The sequence below is a fragment of the Anolis carolinensis genome, chromosome 4, assembly GCF_035594765.1.
Source record: "Anolis carolinensis isolate JA03-04 chromosome 4, rAnoCar3.1.pri, whole genome shotgun sequence".
Classification (NCBI taxonomy): Eukaryota; Metazoa; Chordata; class Lepidosauria; order Squamata; family Dactyloidae; genus Anolis; species Anolis carolinensis.
The window spans coordinates 192,401,858-192,425,002 of NC_085844.1; the positions used below are offsets into that span (position 1 = coordinate 192,401,858).

General features: G+C 39.7%; 1 protein-coding gene across 3 annotated transcripts; it reads right to left on the minus strand.

Moving 5' to 3' along the window:
* mln (motilin) lies at nucleotides 1–22,275 on the minus strand. Of its 3 annotated transcripts, XM_062978463.1 has the most exons (5): nucleotides 22,151–22,275; nucleotides 8,134–8,251; nucleotides 5,165–5,269; nucleotides 2,428–2,536; nucleotides 1–151 (listed from the first exon to the last, which is right to left on the minus strand). In XM_062978463.1, exons 2-5 carry the CDS (start codon nucleotides 8,248–8,250, stop codon nucleotides 129–131), a joined length of 354 nt encoding a protein of 117 aa, XP_062834533.1. In that variant the 5' UTR covers nucleotide 8,251; nucleotides 22,151–22,275; the 3' UTR covers nucleotides 1–128. The 3 variants fall into 3 exon arrangements, with proteins under 3 accessions (XP_062834533.1, XP_062834532.1, XP_062834531.1); XM_062978462.1 differs by lacking the exon at nucleotides 1–151 and having other exon boundaries at nucleotides 2,050–2,536; XM_062978461.1 differs by lacking the exons at nucleotides 1–151; nucleotides 22,151–22,275 and adding an exon at nucleotides 18,708–19,161 and having other exon boundaries at nucleotides 2,050–2,536.
* Nucleotides 22,276–23,145: the final 870 nt, after the last annotated feature.

Here is a 23,145-nt window from a genome sequence, read left to right on the forward strand (position 1 = left end):
TATATTTAAGTTTCATGTTTTATTAACTTGCATAAGAATACTTCTTTTCTGCAGTACAGCAACTTACAGATAGCATATCCATTTAGTGGAGTCTGAGAAATATGCAGGAAGCCTCCCATTCTCATCTTCTAGTTCTTGGAATATGAATTAACTACAAAGAGATGAAACAACAAAAATGTAAGTTTGTGAATCAATACTGTGGCTCCTCTTTCTAATTTGTCACATGAAAGAAGTCTGAAATAGTTTCAACAACAAAATTCTTGAAATAAAGCAGATTATAGCAGCAATTCTAGTGTTACATCTGCACTTTCATATTGTGGTAGGAAACATCATTTGCCTACTAGTATTTGATGGATTATAATTCTCCTTCGCAGGGCCGGTCGGAGATAAATTTAAATATTAAACGGGGGTGCTGAAAAGCGCCCCCCGCCGGCTCCGCCTCCTGCGCCCTGGCCCCGCCTCCCACCCAGCGTGCCCTGGCCCCGCCTCCCACACTGGGTGGGAGGTGGGGCCAGGGTTGGCCCCGCCTCCCATGCAATTTGCCCTGGCCCCGCCTCCCATGCAGCGTGGGAGGCGCGGCCAGGGTTGGAAAGAGGGAGGCTTCGCCGCCCGGGGAGGAGGGGATCCCTCCTCCCCTCCCCGGGCGGCAAAAGAAGGAGGCTTCGCCGCCCGGGGAGGAGAGGAGGGGATCCCTCCTCCCCTTCCCGGGCGGCGAAAGGAGGAGGCTTCGCTGCCCGGGGAGGAGAGGAGGGGATCCCTCCTCCCCTTCCCGGGCGGCGAAAGAAGGAGGCTTTGCCGCCCGGGGATGGGAGGAGGGGATCCCTCCTCCCCTTCCCGGGCGGCGAAAGAAGGAGGCTTCGCCACCCGGGGAGGAGAGGAGGGGATCCCTCCTCCCCTTCCCGGGCGGCGAAAGAAGGAGGCTTCGCCACCCGGGGAGGAGAAGAGGGGATCCCTCCTCCCCTTCCCGGGCGGCGAAAGAAGGAGGCTTCGCCTCCCGGGGATGGGAGGAGGGGATCCCTCCTTCCCTTCCCGGGCGGCGAAAGAAGGAGGCTTCGCCACCCGGGGAGGAGAGGAGGGGATCCCTCCTCCCCTTCCCGGGCGGCAAAATAGGGAGCCACAAGGCCAGGGCGCACTGGTCGGGCGGCGGGGCACCGTCAGAGAGGTGCCCCGCCTCCCGCCCAGCCTGACGGCGCCCCCCGGGACCTGCGCCCGAGGCGGCGGCGTCACTGGCCTCTATGGTGGGGCCGGCCCTGCTCCTTCATTAGGGTATTGCCATGTCTGATTATGATAAACTACATGTTAAATTTCATTAATTACACTTTCAGGAGATTACTGCATGCAGCTCCTAATATCTACCTCCAGTTGTGCAAGCAGAGCAACCTGAATATTTTGCTGCAGCATAGTTAAAAGACATTCAGTACAACAATGAGACAAGTTCCATCTTCCTTATTTTCTTTCATAGCTTGAATTCCAGTAGTCTCACTCCCTTCAGTAATGTGCAGTTCAACATTCATGTCCAACCCAATGTACATAAACTCCCTTTGATTTCAAGGCTGAAAGATAAGCCATCTGAAAGAGTTATCAACATTATTATCTGTTCATAAGCCTATAATTTAATTCATTTCCAAATTTGATTTTAGTTTCAGAGAGAATGAGGAGTAACCCATATGAAGAGTATTGAATTAGCCAGTTTGAAGAAAATGCCTCAATTCATTATGTATTGTAATCCGGTTAAGTCGTCTTATGACTACAGCAAAATCTTAGAATTGCCTTAGAGGTGCAGTACATTAAAACAGCTCAACAGTTGATGAAAACGGACATTGTGCAATTGGCTTTCTCCAGATTGCATTAGCCTGTGCATACTTTGCTTTTATGTGGATACAAATTCCAAAATGTTTTCAATTGTGTTATTTCTGGAGATATGGGACTATCCCCTCCCTCAAAAATCTTGTTTGTTTGTCTTTATCAATTTCTCTTCCCCATTTGGATAGGAAGTACATTGATGACATTTTCCAATACTTTTCCAAGAGTGCAGACATGTAACCCTGCTTTAATTAAAATGTATGCATGCCTGTCTCTTCTCCAGGAAAAGTAGCTCAGGAAAGCTACCTTTTAAACTACATCTCCCAGAATACCTTATGCAGCATAACCAGTTATGAAAACTGTGGCCAAAAAGTAATGCCCCAAGCTCTGGCTGAACACCTCTATGTGAATGAGGAAGGCTTGTGCAAATTAACAATGAGTTGGGGTAGCCTTTTCTGTTGCCTGTGACTGGTACAGATGGGAGAAAGATTTATGATGTTGTTAAGTGGCTTTTAAAAATGAGTGATTTAAAAATAATCGTGATATGAAAACAATTCCTGGAATATTGGCACAGAAAGAACTTCCAAGGAAAAGGAGAAACAAAATTTGAGATCCACACAGTACCATTCTGAGTATTGGGTAACATCTCTGTTAGGAGTTCCTGTAGGACATCTTTGTATTTTTCCAGCTGCCTAGAATTCAGATATATCCCAATTTCTACAGGAGCAGACAGCTGTGAAGAAAAGCGGGATCAACAAGCAGGGAAACACACACTCTGCACCACACAGATTGATCACGAGCCCTGGATCATTTGCTATTGCTACAAGGGATTACCCAATTTGATGGTGTAACCTGTGGGGTAGGATTAAGTTTATTTTTTGATGGGGCAGTTGGAAAATCAGTGGCAGCAATTTCTTATTTTGTTACTCTTGAAAACGTATAAGGTTTCTTAAAACATGGGACTGCTGTCCAATACACAATGACACATACATATGGCAATTGAAATCTGTTGAACTTTGTGCTGGATTCAAAAGCCTTGAATTAAACCAAGATGAGAGAGTCCATACAAAGTAGCACTTCATCCAAATTAGAGAAATTTCTTTTAAAATATGATTGCAATGGAAATGTAAGAGTTCTGAATGCAAAAGGAAAAGTCTTATATTTGATCACCATCTTTTGTTTTTTGAGCATTTCTGACAGTCAGTCAAACTTGATGGAAGAGTTTGAAGAAGCAGTGTTGATATTGGTACAATGATTTTTTGGGAACAAGACTTTTGAAAGAAGATGGATGGAGTCATTTATGATTTTAGAGCAGGCATGGACAAACTTCAGCCCTCCAGGTATTTTGGACATCAACTCCCACAATTCCTAACAGCCTACTGGCTGAAGTTTGCCCATGCTTGTCTTAGAGCAACTTCTGAGTAGCTGAACAAGCTTAATTTATATAACTGCATAGCTGCCTAGAGAACACTGAACACAAGACAACATTCTTGTTTATCAGAATTCTTATGTTGGAAGTAAAAAAAAAATGAATAGAGGAGCAGGGACAATAGGTAGTGGGCGTAAATGGACATAGAACTGAAGACCCTCTTACTTTTTAGCATAGGTCTTCTGTGCTACTTCTGCCAAAATAATTGAAAGCTTCCAATTACAACATTAATGCAAAATATGGAGCAAATGAAAAATGGCTAAGAAGCAAATTACGCAGTTAATAAATATGTTGGTGGAAGTTCACTGATATGTTTTAATTCAGTACTGTAGTTATATGGAACAGATATCAGAATTGTTGTATGTCTTTCGGGCTGTGTGGCCATGTTCCAGAAGTATTCTATCCTGACGTTTCGCCCACATCTATGGCAGGCATCCTCAGAGGTTGTGAGGTATGGGTTAGGGTGTTTGTAACTATATAATTCTTAGGTTAGCCAGAACATTAGTTCCGTTGGTTGACTAGTTCCTCTGCTGTACACATACACTTTTATGTGAATTCAGCATTCTAACTGATACCGGTAGAATATCATTTTAGTCAAAGCTTGGAAAATACTTTTTGGCCTAAACGTCCCAAAGTACAGCATAGTTACTAGAGTTGGAGTTGTGTATGTGTGTTTTAAAAAAAAAATGTTTCCAAGCTCTGCACAAATCTTACTGGGTTTTCTGATGGTTTTTCTTAGTTTTGTTTTTTTAAATATATATATATATATATATATTAATACTCATGAAGCTTGTTGATACCTCCCTCTTGTGTTGTGTGTGGATAGTGCCATTTTGGCTACATTGACAAAGGCACTTAGACCTGATCATTAGATACAGAAAGAATGCTTTTGATGATTCAGTATTTTGCAGGCTCTAGAGAACATTTTGTTCCTGTTTCAATTAGAATGTTTAGTATCATTTTAAGTGAACAAGTAGATTTTCTCTATCATTAATTTTGTTTAATACTGAACTCATCAATGCTAAAAGTAAGAGTCAAATGAATTGAAATTGAACTTCATATGAATATTCCCAGAGACCTGAATTTGAATGAGATAAAATGAATACTCATATTTGACTAGTGATTTTTGATAACCTCCCCTTCATTCAGCTGTAGTAATTCCGCCTTGATGATGATTCATTGATTGATTGATGATTGATTCATTGGAGTATCAAGATTTGTATCAAATAGACTTTTTCCCTATATGAAGCCTTCAGTTATGTAAGACACCACCTGGCTAACTACAGAAGAAGGTAGTGAAAAAACGATAGAACCACAGAATTGGAACAGCCTCATGATCGAGACAAACTTCCTGGCCAGTGCAAACTGCATTGCAGGATAAAACTATAGTATCTTTCACAGGTAGCTCTCCTGTTTTTCCTTGTCTCCCGAGAGGATGAATTCTTCACCTTTCAAGATAGTTGGTTCTACTACTAAAAGTTAACACTGATAAGGTGATAACACCTAGTAGCAGTTGGTGGCTTCTGTGTCAGTGGAATGGTGAATCAACTCTGGGTTTCAGCCTGATATTTAAAGGGGCTATTTTGAGGATCAAACCTATTTTAGACAGCTTCAGAACTTTGGATACCTCCTTCAAAATCTGTTCTAAAACCCAGAGAGCATTCCCTACATAGCATGGCAGCCACCAGCCACCAGTGGCTTCTTCTTAATTTTTGCCCACAACATTGCTCTCTGCAGTTTCTACCCAAATAAGTTGTAATGATGTAACTCCCTCCCATGAAAGCAAAAATTGAATGGAAAGAGAATTATAGTTATGCTGGCTTTGCATGAATAGTTAATATGCAGATCATTTTGATTCTTTGATCATTGTGTGAAAAGAACTGCCCATAAATATCTGTTTATCTGGTTTGCATAATCCAGAGGACAAAATACCTTGATGATCTGCCCTTCATCTTCTAAAAATTCAGGAAACTCATTTGGTTCTGATCGCTGCTGCAGATTCAGGGATTTCCTCTGTGCCTTGTTCTTCTCATTCTCCTACAGCCACACAACAAGATATAATTGAGACAAGAGCTTGAAAAGGGTACTCTTTGGGTTACAATTCCAGTAACTCCCCAGTTAGACCTTGGCCTCCTGGAGTTGTAGTCTCCAAATGTAACTTTTCCAAAGTCTGGTTGAGAATGCCACCTTTAGGTTGGTTATAAATAGAAGTGCATGGATGGCAATGTTTCCATTTCAAATAAAAACATGAAAGTGATAGGGAAAGCCAACTAATCATAAGATGGTGTTCAACAAAATCTAAATAAAAGCTCCCCCTTTAGCCAAATCCCATGTACATTTACTCAAAAGTAGGTTCACTGAGGCTCTTAGGACTGATTACACAGTGCATAAGACTGCAGTCTTAGCTTTAATTTTGGGTGGATTTGCATAATATGACAGCTTTCTTGGAGGCTGAATTCAATGCCTCTGAGAACTAAACTATTACAAGTCATGATGAAATAGGATAGGATACTTAAGGAGAATTTCAAGGGTAGAATATGAATCCAGTTCATTAATTTCAAAACAGAACTAAAATTGATCTATATATTCCACCCTCAGCTGGTAGTGCATTTCTGTAGTCAAGGGCTCAAAGAAATGTAAACTGCTACAATAGGAAGTGGAAATACTATGGCAAAATGGTGAGCATGTATTATTTCCCTGCACCCCTTTAAATATTGTCAAATGAGCACAAGACAATGGTTTACAATGAGTCAGGCAATGAAATCATTTATTTTCATTCATTCAAATATACATACATTGCGAGTGTTGGTTGCATACAGTGCAATACTTTCATCTATAGTCTTTCATAATCATTTCTCAGACAATATATTTACAATAAGGGGTCACAGGCTTCTATTTGTATAGTATATATAGTGATATTATAAGTTCCAAATTTATATCCGTTTCCTCCTTGCCTTCAGTCTATTAGCTTCCTCTATGTATATTTTTAGATTAATTTTACATTGAAATGTTGGATCATTGGTTGCCATTCCTTAACAAAGTTCTCTAAAGGTTCTCCTCTTAAGTGCATTGTTATTTTGTCCATCATCAGCAACTCTATAGTATATTGTTCCAGTTCTGCTAAGGGAGGGACCTTAGGGGTTTTCCAGTATCTAGCGTATACTATCCGAGCTGCCACTGTCACGTAAACAAAATTCTTCCATATTTCCTTTCCAATTCTTCTTCGGGCATGTTCAAAAGGTACATTTGTGGTGTCATTTTAAAATTTGTATTTAATATCTTTTCTAGATGTGCATGAATCTGTTTCCAATAGCTGTTTACTTTGTTGCATGACCACCACAGGTGGTAAAATGTGCCTTTTTCTTTCCCACATTTCCAGCATTTATCGGTGCAGTTGTACATCTTCGCTAATCTCTCTGGAGGGAGATACCACCGCAAGTGCATTTTGTAAATGTTTTCTTTTAGGTTTTGACATGCCGTGTATTTCATTCTTCTATTCCATGTTTTTTCCCATTGGACCATTTTTATCTCTTGGCCGATGTTTTGAGCCCATCTAACCATTGAGTCCTTTACTACTTCCTCTTCTGTGTGCCAAGTCAGTAGGTTTTTGTATATATAAGATATAAGTCCTTTTGGTTTTTGGAACATCGCCACATCAAACCATGTTTTTGCAGTCTGGAAACCTGAGGTTTTGAGTTGTTCTTTAAATTTCTCACACAGTTGTCTATATAAAAGCCAGTTACATTTAAGGCCTGATTGGTTCAGTTCTTCTAGGGATTTCATTTCTGAGTTTTCCAAATTAATATGGACCAATTCCCTGTAGGTTAACCATTTCCCTTGTAAGATGTTCTCCCTTTTGTAGTATGCCTCATGTGGGGACATCCACTCTGGTGTCTTTGTATATATTCTTTTTTTGTATCTGTTCCAGGTGTTTAGAATTGGTCTTCGTATGTAATGATAATTAAATATGCCTGTTGGTTTGGCCTTTTGTATATCTAAATATGCATGCCATCCAAAAGGGAGATTTATACCTTCTAAATCTAATAGCTCATTGTCTTCTAGGGTCACCCATTCTTTAATCCAGTCCAGACAGCATGCATGAAAGTAGAGTTGTAAATTTGGAAGGGATAAGCCGCCTCTTGTTTTATCATCATTAAGTATTTTCATTTTTACTCTTGGTTTTTCCCCAGCCCAAATAAATTTTGAGATGTCTTTTTGCCAAATTTTGAAGATTTTTTCGTTGTTAATAATTGGTATGTTTTGAAACAAAAATAACATTTTTGGCAGTGTTGTCATTTTGATAGATGATATCCTCCCTAATAGGGAGAGCCCTCGTTTATCCCATTCCGTTAGTTCTTTCTTTATCTCTCTCCACACCTTTTCATAATTATTTTTGAATAGTTCTGAATTTTTCTTTGTGATGTATATTCCTAAGTATTTGGCTTTCTGTACAATATTATATTCTGTGTTTTCTTTTAGTTCTTGTTTTTCTGATTCTGTGAGGTTCTTTGTTAAAAATTGACTTTTCTCTTTGTTTACTTTTAACCCAGCTAATTCTGAGAAGTTTGTTAGGGTATTAATTAATTTTTCCTTTGAGTCATTGGGGTTTTCCAGAGTCAGAACAATATCATCGGCGAAGGCGCGAATCTTATATTCTTTTCCTGCTGCCCGAACACCTTCTATCTCCTTGTTTTCATTTATTTGTTTTTTAAGCATCTCTATTTATTAATAGCTCAAAATTGTTTAAACTGGCTGGTAGCAGCCTTCTCGGAGTTTCAGGGCAGACCTCTACTCCCACCTTCCAACCCTACCTTAGGATTCAGCTTGGGAATTTTTACATACAGTCTGTGCTGTTCTAAACTATGGGTCTTCTTAGTCATGGTTGCCCTGCTTATTCATACCTGCATTTTTCTGAAATCTTCCCGAGTAAAAAAGGCAGTGTAGCCTTCGCTCTGTTCAGCCAGCATGGCTACCGTGTACAGGACCAGAAGGGCTGCCATCACTTTTCTTGGGACCATCCTGGAGCATGAGAAAAACACAAAAGATAAAATAGGAATGTTACATTAAATTATCTATTATTCTGAAATTTTACTGTTTATTGTCATCTATAAGTTGACTTCATGTATAAGTCGAAGGCAGATTTTGGGGTCAAAATGTCTGACTTTGATATGATTCATGGATAAATCGAGGATTGTTCTGCAAGAGGGAAAGCACCAATGCTGCATCATGGGCTCAGCTGCCCTTGGTGGTTTGATGTTTTGACTAAAATGTCATGACTTATGCATACTTGTATAGGGTAGTTTGTTTTTCAGTCTGAAGTTTATACATTTTTACTGTGAGAATCCATAAATCAGAAATTACTGTAATAGTTAAGGATTAGCTGACAATTTTATTAGAGTGGGGTGTTGGAATCTCACTGCTGGCTACTGAAATAAAAAAGCTGCCACAAATATGTGAATACTGGGTTATAGCACAGTGATCCCCCCCTCTGAATTTAGGTTATTTCTCAGTTGTGCTCTCCTCTAGGTCTCCAGTCGTTCAGAACCTGAGTCCTTGCCATTCTCTCCCATAAGGACCAAGCACATCTTTTCCATTAATGGCTTGGTAAGAAGCTATATCTGTTTTCATAACCCCATCTGCACAGTACTAGATCAAGGAAGGATAGCATTTGACATTTGAAGCAATGTTGTGCTACTGTTTGCAGCAATAATATTCTCAGGACAATTCAAACCTCAGTTCTCTTTCTTCTACTATCCTTCTTACAAATGGTTACTGTAATGACTGCTGAAAAGAGCAATGTCAGGTTGTGTGTAGTGCAAGTGTATAGAAGCATTCCTTCTTTGCTTCTTTATTGTCCTATGTGAGCATCTCGGTTACAGTAAGCAAAGATCTGAAGTCACACTGTTGAAGTTTCAAGAGGTGTGCAGTTTAGTCAGTAAATTGCATATGTCAATGCTTTTAGCTGACTAGCTGAATAACAAGTAAGTGCTTATTAATCATCAGGCATCACATCCTATTTTGCTCTATTTACAAAATGCTTTTCATGTTCTAAGTAGGGAACTGTTTCTTTTTTTAACCCATATAGCCAATGATACTCAATGCTTTTGTACAAACAAGAATGACCTTCTGGCATGTCTTCCTTTTTAAGAGTATTAAAACAAACGTCTCTGAGTGGAGATCTAGAGTTACAGTCAAAAATTCCAATTGTTAGTATCTTTAATTCTCTAGGGACCTCTTTCTACATTAAGTATTCTTCTGAAGAAGCATCTTTTCACTATGCTAGAGCCCCAGTAGATAAAAAATTGCAGAAGAATCTAGGGTGGTCTTTTAAAGATTGGAAATGGATTATAGGAGTTATAGTCCAACAAAGTAGCTCTTTGAACCGCTGATCCTTCATTCCATGTGAAATGTCAAATTAGACTATCCCTATTAAACATCACTTGTATACTCAAATTGTTGTGTGCCTTCAAGTCATTTTCAACTATGGCGACCCTATGATGACATTTTCTTGACAAGATTTGTTTGTGAAGGCTTGCCATGGTGTTCCTCTGAGGTTGAGAGAGGGTGACATGCCCAAGGTTATCCAGTAGGTTTCTATGGCTAAGTAGGGATGGTCTCCAGAGCCATAGTTCAGAGCTCAACTACTTTACCACACTGCCTTACACGGCTCAAGTAGAACATCCAAAGGTTTCCTCTGTATTCAGGGGAAGTTGGATAAAGACGGGCAGACTGCTGTTCAGAGAAAGAGGTCTAGAAGTTATGGAGCTTCTTATCAAGGAATTCCTGCTATTTTTTCGTGGGACTGATTTGAAATGCCAGTGTTCAGAATAAAAAAAATGCCTAGATTGAGCTGAATCATGCGTAATGGCAAACTGTGGTTTGGCCAGTCTTGGGTTTCCATGTGTTAACCTTTCATCTCCATTTCTCATTTGCATGTTTCAACCTCCTTTCCCATTTTTTTAAATTCAAGCAAACCATGGTTTACCATTCTGTTTGAATCAGCAAACCAAGTTTTGTGCTTGGTCTCCAAGCCAGAACTGTAAACCTTTTTCAAAGTAACATGCTTACCCGTGCTTGCTTAGTGGAAAGTACAGGCCATTAGGTCTATCATTTGGCAAGGTAAACCATTACTTGCTAAACTAGGGAGGCAGAGAACTCTAGTTTATGGAAAACCTCTTTTCATGGAAAAGAGAAATGAGGGAATCCATATAAAATATGTTATTCCACTTGAACAGAAACAAGAGTGTTGGGACTTTGGCAGTGTTTCCTTCTTTAGCTATTACACCCCATTTTTTCAGCTGCTATAAAACACAAGGGATCTTGGTAAATTTCCCTTCCTAACTGTTGACTGGTACCATTGGTTTATTATAGCACTATTTGTAACAATTACTTCAATAATGCTCTTCATCTCCATTGCAGATTTATAGCTGAATTATGAAATCTGTTGATTTAAATTTGGGAATGTGCAGAAGCATTTTGCATTTTTCCTCTTCCTTACTATCCATCCCCTGATGAAAACAGTCTGTTGGTTTTGGCAGGAAAACAGATTGCTTTACTTTTGTTATAAGGATGAGGATGACTTTCGCTTTTCCCTTTCCTCCATAAGCTTCATAGATAGGGGTGAAGGGGGAAATCAGAAAGCTGTGTCATAGTCCCTAATCTTATCAGAGACCTAATAAGCTCATCTAGTCAATTCCCATTGGTGTGCTCAGCTTCCTAATAAAGCTTGATCAGTTGTTCAGAACTAAGGATATGTTTTGTCATTCCTGCTGTATGGGAGCCCAGCTCTAAGGCTTTGCTGTAAACCCGTTTTCAACTTGAGTGGACAGCAATACCACATCACAGGGAGGATTTATGTCAACATTCAAGAATCCTTTTAATTATTAAATGCTCTTTCTTGAGTAAATTTAATGAAGCATGGTCCAAGTACTTAGAAGCCTTGCTCATTTTTATCCTGAGACTTAATTAATTTTTTTTAAAAGTGCTTTTGGCATTATTCAAGTAATACTCTTGGGTCAGATTTAGTTCTAAACCAAACCTTTATGTACCAATAAAACTGGGCACAATCTGAAACCAATATTGTTTAGCACCTAAAAAACTAATTCTACTGGCACATTTATTGTTCAGATGTATTGAGGCATGAGAGACTCAAAAGGAACTGAGCATGATGATGTCACTTATATGGTGGTAATAGAGTGAATTTGATGGCATTTTTGCATTCTATGTTTTTGCTGGTACATTAATTTGCTGTGCCTGAAACGGTCAGTTCCTATTGCACCTATAGAACTTGATGCATGCCTATCCAGTGAAGTGTTACAGGGCATCCCTCAAACAATGCAAGGTCCTGCAATGATAATGTTAGTGCAAGAAATGCTAAACTGTCTCCACTGTTTTGATTGGATGGAGGAGCACAACGGGGCCCAAGAAGCTTCTGTGGTAGATATGTAACTTCAACTACCATTTAGTACTGGAATTATAGTTTATCTAAATACTGGCAACAGTGCCCAAATACAGAACAACACAGAGACCTATATATGAAGAGCTATGTGGCTGTACACAGATCTGTTTGTGTGTGTGTGTGTCAGGAGCAACTTGAGAAACTGCAAGTCACTCCTGGTGTGAGGGAATTGGCCATTTGCAAGGTCGTTGCCTAAGGTATGTTTTTACCATCTTTGTGGGAGGCTTTTCTCATGTCTCCACATGGAGTTGGAGCTGACAGAGGGAGCTCATCCATGCTCTCCCTGGGTTGGATTTGAACAGGCAACCTTCAGGTTAGCAACCCAACCTTCAAGTTATCAGTCCTGCCGGCACAAGGGTTTAATCCACTGTGCCACCGGGGGCTCTATACACATACCTGTGAGGAATCTAGAAACTTATCCTAGTTTCCCTTTGTTACAAATCAATGAGTTTTAAAATCTTCTGAAATAATTGCTGGGGTTTTATGTTTATCCCAGGTTATCTGGCAGTGCGGACTCAGTTTAAAGCAGAAAACCTGGGATCAGATCCTTGGATATAGGGCCTGTCTGGGAGGGCCCTGGATCAGGTGTGAAGGCAGAACAGAGTGGTACTATTACTTTCTTTGATATAGACACTATACTATATATATTGATGCAGCCTAGAATTGCATTAACTTTTTTAGCTGCTGCACCACACTCTTGACTCATATTCAGCTTGTGGTCTACACTGTCATATAATCAAGTTTCATAATGCAGATGAACTGCATTAACTTGGATTATATCCAGTTTAAAGCAGTTAATCTGCATTCTGAAACTGGATTATATGGGAGTGTAGATCCAGCCTAAGACTCCTAGATCTCTCACACATGTATTGTTGTCAAGCCAGGTGTCACTCATCCTATTTCTGTACAGTTCATTTTTTTGTCTTACATTTCTTCCTGCTGAAGTTAATTTTGTTAGTTTTCTTAGCATGAAGCCCAGGACAGAAGCTCATAGGTAGGCACTCCATTACTCACTTCTCCAGGATGAAGAGGAGCCATTTGTGAGCATCCTATCGATTTGGTTGGTCAACCACTTACAAATCCACCTAATAGTACCATTGCTCTGTCCCCATTTTCTTATCTTATTTGCTAAAAAATCGTAGAGACCTTGTCAAAGGCCTTACAGCAGCCTGGTTGTGCTATATCCATGGCATCCTGAGACTGGGACACTCCTCCTTTGTTCCAACAACTAGCAATCAGTTTGTTTTGTCTTTGCCTCCTTTGGTGTTTTTCACAATAATTCAGAAAAGTTATAAGAGAAACAACAATCATGGAGTCAAGAAAGACCCCCAAAGCTCATCTTTTGATCTTTCTTCAGAGAGATATTGGGGGACCCCTTCCTGTTTGAACGACTATCAGAGTTTGCTTTACCATTGTTACCACTGCCTTATTAGGTTTTCTTCATGCAAAAAAGATATAGAAAGGAAGTCACTTGATGCCAATACCTGCATTTCTTTCCTCATTAATGTGACATATGTGGCTACCAGGGGATGTGACTGATAGGGATGCGTGGCCCATGGGTGCACTCCAGCCACCCCCTCATTGCACGTGTGTGAGATCCTGAAGAACCAATGTAAGATCTAAATCCAGGTTACTGCTATGTAATTGCACATGTGCTATAAAATGACGTAATAATGAAATGAATACAGGTGCCTATTAATACTACTTCTAATGATGGGTGGCTTGATGAAGAAACTGATAGATAAATACAGAGGAGGAAAAGTTATGAGATAAACCAGTGGTTTAAGATCACCAGAGGAGAGGCTTCAAGGTAGCTGCAAAAACAAATTTATGTTAGCTTTGACAAGCAGCAGTGAGGGAAATCACCAGTTTTTCACTGACAAAGCACTGAGGGAGAACAAAGTCTATCTCTAGATTTATTTGGCTAAAAGTTCTCAGTCGTTTTCTTACTTTTCTGCTTTTTCATTCTAAATTGCTTCCTTCCTCGAGGAAGGCTATTAATTTAGTAGATAGTATATGTTTTGTATAGACTTTGGTAGTAACATGTTCGAGGGAATACACACTGCATTGTGGGATTTAAATATCACCTAAAGACATTTTAGAAGCATTTTGACATTCTGTCACCAACCATAATGCTGAGAAATGTGTAAAGCAACATGTTACCTACCCCCAAGTGTTGCAGTTAGTGAGGGCAATGCATTACTGTAATGCAACACTACAGGAGCCCCCGGTGGCACACTGGGTTAAACCCTTGTGCTGGCAGGACTGCTGACTTGAAGGTTGGATTGCTGACCTGAAGGTTGCTGGTTCAAATCAAACCTGGGGAGAGCATGGATGAGCTCCCTCTATCAGCTCCAGCTGCTTGTGGGGACATGAGAGAAGCATCTCACCAGGATGGTAAAAACATCAAAGCATCCAGGAGTCCCCTGGGCAACGTCCTTGCAGACGGTAAATTCTCTCACACCAGAAGTGACTTGCAGTTTCTCAAGTCGCTCCTGACACACAAAAAAGCAACACTACAAATGGAAGGGAAAATCATTTGTAAGAAGTAACTTTTGAAGTGCTTGCAAGCATATGGTTTAGGGTGGAATCCATGGTAGCATATGCTAGGGATGTGAATGGACTTCAGTTTGAAATTTTGGAACCTGAATCCTTCAGTTCATGCCTTGCATGATCTGGCAGTTGCATATATGATGGATTGTGCAGGAGACACCTCCGGGGGTGCAATTGGCTATGTTAAAGCTATTTGGGATACCTAGGGTATAGCCACATTGTGGAATTACAACAATTTGTTACAATTTTATCTGCCATGACTCAATACCATTGAATTCTGAGGTTTGTAGTTTTGTGCGTTATTTAGCCTTCTCTGTCAGAGAGCTCTGGTGCCACAATAAACTACATGTAGTGTCAAACTGTTATAATTCTGGCTGCAGATCTAGTCCATTTTAGCCCCTAAATAGCCTTGTATTCAAGAGAGGATGGATTTCACTTGCTGAGAGATGTTACAGTGACAATGAGGCAGGTTCATCCCCAGACTCTCACTCCAATCCTGATGGGTAGATTGATTAGCCCTATTGGGCAAACTTATGATAAAGCAGCCATCTCTGTTCTTTCCCTAGACCCCTCCAACTTGTTTGCAAGGAAAACTCTCATTTGAGACTTTATATGTATTCAGAACTACTTTTATTGATATAATATTGTATATCATCGGGTTGTTGTATGTTTTCTGGGCTGTATGGCCATGTTCCAGAAGTATTCTCTCCTGACGTTTCGCCCACATCTATGGCAGGCATCCTCAGAGGTTGTGATACATGTCAGGAGAGAATGCTTCTGGAACATTGCCATACAGCCCGGAAAACACACAATGACCCTGTGATTCTGGCCATGAAAGCCTTCGGCAACGCATTTTATATCATTGTGAGCACATATTCTTTCTATGGAACTGCTGGCAATAGTTGCCAATGGCTTCTATGTCCATTAGACAGTGAATCCAATCTAGATTTCACTTCAAATTTTAGAGGTACTGAAGATGTTTTGGATGCCTTCTTTCAAATTTGGGCTAAACCCCAGAGTGGATTCAATGCCCTTCTGACATGCTATCAGATGCAAGGGAATACTAGTTAAATTGGTCTATCTGGTATATTACAGGAGAGAAGTTAGCACTGATTGAAACTAGACACATCCTTAAACCAGTTGCCATGTTAGAAGAAAATGACAAAAGTGGCTCCCTTAACTATCAGCACTAGATGTATACGTTAGGTATCCTAGTTATTTTTTTATGTGAATGGGTATCTTCGGGTAAAGAGTTTTGCCTCCAATTGCATATGTCACATCTAGCTGAAAGCTGAGTTAAACAAGATTGGATTACTTGCGCGATTGTAAAGTATCTAATAACGCTTCTCAAGAAAATGAAATGGACAACATAGTATGTGTCATTCCTTTGTTTTAAGAAAAGGGTATGCTTTTTGATCCAAATTCTTTATAAAAATAGCATAGATTTCAAGGCAATTTATTCTGCAGTAGCAGCTTGCTTGTTGCTTCCATATTTTTCTGATTCCTGAAAAGAAGTTCCCTGCTGTATGTGCTTGGAGCCCCATGGTGAAATGTTGCTGAAAAATACTGGCTTGGCTTTGCTTATTATCCTTTAAGCAGAAAGAAATGAAACCTGGAACTCTAGCTCAAATCACGCTTTGAACCCCTCAGGCCTCCCTGATCCTGGATATTATAATTAGCTTATTCTCTCTTAAATTCCTTGTTTTTGCCCAGAGGATATTAGTTCACTTGCCCTCCTCTGAGATCTCTGCAAAAATCTTTGTACTGTTCTAGTTGGGATTTTATAGCTTCCCAATAATTCTTTAGGTAAGCCTAATGAGACTAAGAAAATGTCACCTCTCTCATTCTAAGACTAATTTCCGGGGAGCACTTTCCACATAGAGTAGCAACTCTCCCCCCTCCTTGTCCCTCTTTGTACGTGTCTTAAGAAAATATTTATTACACCTCACAATTTTGAATCCCAGTCCCTCTCTTCTCCTCTTAAATGTTCTAAACTTCGTCCTACCCTGCCACCTGTAATCTAAACCCAGACCTGTACAGCACTTCATGCAATAATAATAATAGTCTGGATTGTAGAACTAATCATGTCTAGACCAACTACAGCTCTCATCAAAGGGGATGCCATGTGCTCCACTAGCCATTCTGTACTCTCCTCTCTTCCTACCATTCTTGAACTGTGTATTGATAATTTCACTTAGTTGTTTATATAAAAAGCAGAAAATGCACAGAAACCCCTTACAACACCATGTTGTGCACAGTATTGCGTGTAGATTCATTTAATAAGCAGAGAATACACAGCAACACCATATGACAGAGTTTTGCTCATGCTGCATTGCTTTACATTTTAATAGGTATCTTTTTTCCTGTTGTATGCCGAAAGGCAATTTTTCACCTTCTTTCCTCTGCAATTTTATCATATTTTAAAGCAATAAAGAGCCTCCAATTTATCTGTCTGAAATTACCTTAGAAAATTGAATCAATCTTGGATGTATATCTGACTCTTTGCAACATAATCCATTATGAGGTCAATTCACAGGGTGCTCTTGAGAACTAGAAGGTTTTGCTCGTATTCTAACTATCATCCCGGTATGTGATACACAGATAGATAGATAGATAGAATTTGCAGCAACAGGTAATTTGAGATGATGTCACCTTCCACTACAACCATGAAAAGATTTATCTAATGCGAATTCCACATGAACCCCCTGTATAGTTGTCTGACTATATCATGGGAATCAAATGCAAAGTTATATAATTGAATTACAAATTCAGGATCATACATGCTGCCATATTTTAAATGTTCATGTATGGCTGTGAAAGCTGGACAGTAAAGAAAGCTGACAGGAAGAGAATCGACTAATCTGAAGTATGGTGCTGTAGGAGAGCTCAAAAAATACAATATACAACCAAAATGATAAATAAATGGGTTCGAGAGCGAATTCAGCCTGAGCTCTCTGTAGATGCCAAGATGACCTAGCTTATGCTGTCATACTTTGGCCACATCATTGAATGACATAATTCTTCACAAACTACAGTCATGTTTGGCAAAGCAGGAGGCAGTAGGAAAAAAAGAATACTGTTTTGTAGGTGGATAGACTCAATCAGGAAGCCACAGTGCTGGCTCTGCAGGACCTGAGCAGGCTGATGATAAGAGAGTGTCTTAGGTGGTTTAGGCTGCCATAAATTGAAGCCAAGGTGTTAAAATTAACAGCACATTTCATGTGTGTGGATGTATTTGGGTTTGCTTGAGAGTTGCTATGTAAAAGGAAATGGGCAGATGGAACTCAGGATACATCTATACTGTGGAATTAATGCAGTTTGACACAACTTTAGCTGCCATCACTCAGTGCTATGGAATCATGAGAATTTTGACCTGTAACCTTTTCTGCCAAAGGAATTGATGCCTCACCAAACTATGAATCCTAGGACTTCATAGCATTAGGCCATTGTGATTAAAGTGGTGGAGTAATTCTACAGTGTAGATGCACCCTAGGCCAGTAGAGACATATTGGGAAGGACAGGAGAGGTAAGGGATCAAGTTGCTATTTCTAGTAACTGGCTCCACTTTCTTTTTGGGTCTGCTAAGAATTTTGTTGCACCTGCACTCTCTGTATAATTAGTAGAGGAAAAGCAGCAGTTTCTTCAATCAGATCATAATGGTTTGTTACTGTCAATTAGGGCATCCTTGAATCACATTTTCCGCTGAAAAACAGCAGATTGTAGTAAATCACTACTGAAATTCACTTTGCATTTGCTCTTTATTAGTAAATCACTTACCACCCCCATTACCTTCTCCTTACATTAGTGCTTCCATCCTTCGCTGGAACATTTTGAACAGCCTTAATTTGTTTCAAATTGTGCCCTTAAATAAACCCATTTTGGTTTGCTGTTCTGCTGCTGTGTTTTCATTTTTCTAAAGAGCTTGACAATTCAGAACTATTATTCTGGCTATTTTTGAACCAAATTTTGTGGCACTCAATTTCCATTATCTTGCACATTTGTCTGTGCTTCATTTCCATGGACCCAGAGCTCTCAGCACATTAGAAACCTGAAAGCCTATGGTTTCTAAAAGATCAAAATAAAAGTTCTTCTTGAATAGGAACAGAGACAAAAGGCTGCCATTTTGCATTAGATTAAAGAAAAACCCAAACATCCCAAACATTTTTTTGACCAGCGGTCAGGCCAGCAAATTGTTGCAAAAGACCAGAGCCCAAGGGTGAATTAATGGATTGTGCTTTGAGCCAATTGTACCATCAGGTATGGTATTGTTGCTTTTTTGTGATTGAAAGGGCGATGCTCAGATCTATGTAACACAATCTGCTTCTCTCTCCCTCTTTATGTTTCTCTCTCTGGTGTGTATGTGGACTACCACACGCAACTGTTCCTATAAAATATTTATTTATAATTTTGCAGAACATTGCAGCACTTCAAACCCAGTACATCTATCCCTTTGTTTTTACTCACCTTGGCTTTTCTTTGCTACCAGGGAAAAGCCCCTATTTTTCTCTTTTGTTTGATTCGTAAGAGCAGTGAATGCCCCTTCCTCATTTTACAAGCAGGGCACGTCTTTCATACATTAACACTCCAGCCTGGTGCCTCCCTTGGCAAAGAGTGTGTTTGCTGGTTGTGAATTAGCTTCACTGGTAACATTTCAGGAAAAAAGTATAAGTCAAAATTGGACATCTTGGGGGTCTGATGCTCTTTCCCTGACCTCGCTTGTCTTCATGCATGTCAGTACAAAATGAATGGGAATGGGAAATGTGGAGCCAGTAAAGGAAGCATAGGGAGCATTTTCTCTTTTGTTTTCCCCAACCCATGGCAGTATTAGAATTCGGGGCCATTATGTTTCCACACAGTAAGGCTTGCTTCTTGTGTATTTAAATGTCTCTAAGCCACCTCCTGGATCAACATTGTCTTTGTGTTATCGATTTTTCTTTCACAAATATCTGATTCTAGCATGGGGAGGGGGAAATTGGTACCACAGCATAGCAGCAGGACAGCTTTGCCTTTATCACGATCCTGATTGGAATTAAATCCCTCTGCCATCTCTTGCTTTTGGTAATAGTAGGAGCTTTCCTCTGATTCCAGAAGCAAGAATGGGGGCATCTGTGGTTGGGTTTCCAGCCACCATTTCAGGGTCCCTGGAGTGTCTTTAAATTACTGTTTCCGCTCCTTGCTTTTTTCTGTAGGAACATTGGTCCCTTGAAAATTTATCACATCACAGTGTGACTTCTTGGCTAAAAAAGTTTCCTTACCTCCATATAGATAGAGGACCCAACCACAACACAAAGTGTCACAGAGTTATGTGGAATCCTACAGCATTACTTTATGAAACCAACCGTGCAGTTATGAAATGGGCAACGGTTCTCTCTATGTTTCCCAGCAGAGCTGTCCGGGACAATATTGTGACTCTATCTTTACTATACATAGGCATGGACTTACAGGAGAGGCAAAATGAGGGCATGGCTCCTTCAAAATAAAAAATTCCCTTCCCCCAGTTTAGACTCTAAATTTGTCATATTGGAGAGAGTAAAACTGAAAATTGTTCACAGGTGGAATTCTATGTGTTGTATATGTATTCCCTTGATACAGTTGCCTGCCCTTTTGTTTTTGATGCTAAACTGTTATTTCTAGATTTTCAAGTGAAAGTTTAAGTTACTAGGGTATTACAAAAAATGCCATTTTGAAGGTGCAGAATTCTTATTTGGGTGGGACAATGCCTTCATTTTGTTTTCCCCTTCTCTATAGCTTCATTACTGACTACATATTACAGCATGTTTGATATTACATATTACAGCAACTTGGAAGGTGCTGAACAGACTGCACTCTGACATCACAAGATGCAGAGTCAACCTTAAGAAATGGGGCTACAAAGTGGAGTCCATGACATGCTAGTGTGGAGAAGAGCAAACCACAGACCACCTACTACAATGCAATCTGAGCACTACCACATGCCCAATGGAAGACCTTCTTATAGCAACACCTGAGGCACTCCAAGTGGCCAGCTACTGGTCAAAGGACATTTAGTACAATGCCAAGTTTTTTTTAATAAAAAAACTTTGTGTTTTCAAATACATTACAACTTGTACCCCCAGTTCGCTTATGACACGATAAATAAACAAATAAATAAATAGCATGTTTGATACCACTTTCACTGCCATGAATCCATGCTATGGATTCTTGGAATTAGCAGTTTGCTAGGGAATTTAGAATTTTTGTTAGAAAGGATTTGTGCGTTTCTTAAGTTATTACCAGAGAATTCTAAGTACTGCTTTAAACTACTAATCATAGGATGCCATAGAATGGAACCATGAGAATCAAGGTACTTGCAAACTAATATAACTATGTAATGTAGATGAAACCTCATAGTTAATGGCATTGACACTACTGGTTTAAGTATTTTAGCTTCCTGTCAAAGAGCTTGGCACCATGTTATCTGAAAATCTCTCTCCTCCCTATGAATCTGACTGGAATTTGACATCTTTAGTGCAGACTCTATTGTGTCTGACCACCACAAGAAATTAGGTGGAAAGAATATAAGATAACAGCAGTTCATTTGTAGAACTGCCTCTCAAGGAAAGTGGCTCCATTCCTGCTGAGCTTCCAGCAAGCAACAGAAAAAAATTGCAACGCTTTTCACTTTTAGAAATATTTTTGTCTGCTTTTGAATAAAGTTCATTTTCGATTTTTGCATTGTGCTTTCATTGTACATTCTTTTGGGAGCCCTGGGGGGCAGGAAACTGTTTTATGAATATTTTAAATAAAGAATAAATTAGCAAAATTTAGGACATGGAACCATTGATAGGTGGCTATCCAGCCTCTGCTTAACTGCCAATGTTATGATTGTTTTAATGGCTTTTATTGTTATTGAGAACTTATAAGTTGCTATAAAGACCCATTATAAAATGAAGTGGGCTGTAAACCCAAGAAATACAATTCTAAAAGATGTGAATGTGTATCTGGGAAATATATATGTACTGTATAGACTCTGGTTAACTGTGGCATCAACTTTTGCAGAGAAAGATTTATCAGGGGTGAACAGTGTGTGTCTCTAATGTTGTTGGTCCATAACTCCCTGATTTCTTTGCCATAGGCTATTCTGGTTACAACTGACTGAAGATGTAGTCCAAAAATACATGAAGGTTACAGTTTGCCCATCCTTGCTCTAACAGTTATAACCAAGTGAAATGAGACTGTGATAGGATACAGATGGGATGAGGATATGTTTGGCTGCAGAATTCTGATTATCGTTTTATTATTATCATAATGATAGTTTCTTCCATTCAGCGAGATCCCATAGAAGATCTGTGCATTTGCTTCCACAAAAGAATGACTTCTCGAGATACACCTGGTTTTTAACCCATGAATCTTAGGTTTTTGCTAGTTCATAAGCTTTGTCTGATCAATAATTTTAAATAGCATTCATATGTGCCTTCTTTCTTTTGGGTATCTAAACCTATTGCAGTACAAGCCCCATATCTGCAGGACTGGTATCCATGGTTCATTGATCCACATCTGCCAAAATGTGCTCTCTCTAGGCATGTTCTAGTTTTTCCAACACAAATCTTTGGTATTCTGGGGCCAGAGATTCATTTCTAATTTCTATAGTTTCACATTTCCATGTGAAGTCAGGAATGTATCCTCCACAGATATGGGAGTTGTACAGTACACTCTTTTGAGAAGGCAATGCGGTGCAAAGTTTTACTAGAGACTAGAAAAGAAGCCAGAATGCTATTCAGATTCACTAGCCCTTTGCTACACAGAAAAGTGTTTTGCACAGCAAGCAAACAAGAAATATATGCATAAGGAAAAATGTCCATCTGAGATGTCTAAATTCTCTCCCACCCAACCCCACCCCACCCAGTGTAGATCTAGATTACATAAAAGCAAACACGCAGAATTCTTACCTAGCAAATGTGCTGCCTCCTTGTTTGTAGATCAGGAGTGTAGAGATTCCTATCACCGGCTGTGGTGTCTTGTTCCTGCTCACAGTGGTCTTTATATAACCACCTCCAGCCTTAAATGGCACCAGTGCCCCATCATCATTTAAGACCCTTGAAGAGTCTAGGATGATTGGATACATAGGAATCTAAGAATGGCTTTGTTACTTAAACTACTTCTTTTATAATCAGCATTTGTAAGAGATCTGTGTTTCCAAGGATGACTGTTTCATTAGTTCCTGTAATTAGAAATTCTGAACTGCGTTTTCATCTCCATGGAAGAAAAAGTTGCCTCAAGTCATTGATTCACTCACTCTTTACCAAAGATGGAGATCATGTGGCCATTTATATGTTGTTGGATTGTATTTGACTAGGGATGGTGGGGTTTGCAATCCAAGAACATCTGAAAGGCCATACATCCCCTACCTTTGGCAACCTCAGTTCATTCATTTAGTGCAACACCATGAACTCTGACAGGCAGTGGGACTCCAAGAACTAACCAGGAACAATACTGCTTAGCTGCCAATAGCAGACAAGGTTGAGCATGTTCAAGGGTGCCAAGGTATTAATTTTTACAAGTTATATTTATTTATTTGGAGTATTTTTGCATCATCTTCCAGTCCTGAAGTGCTATACAATATGCAAAGATAAAAATATTTTGAAACCTTGAAATACTCTTTAAAAACTCCTAAGAGCTGTCTAAAAACAATTCTAGAATCCAGTTTAGAAATAGTTAAAATAAAGATTTCAAATACTGAGCCAGGCTGTGGCGCAGCTGTTTACTAGCCAGCTGCAATAAATCACTACTGACTGCGAGGTCATGAGTTCGAAACCAGTTCAAAGCCAGCCTGGGTTGGATTGAGTACCAGACCATTAAATAGCCTAGCTCGTTGTTGACCTAAGCAACCCAAAAGATAGTTGCATCTGTTGAGTAGGAAATTTAGGTACCACTTTATGTGGGG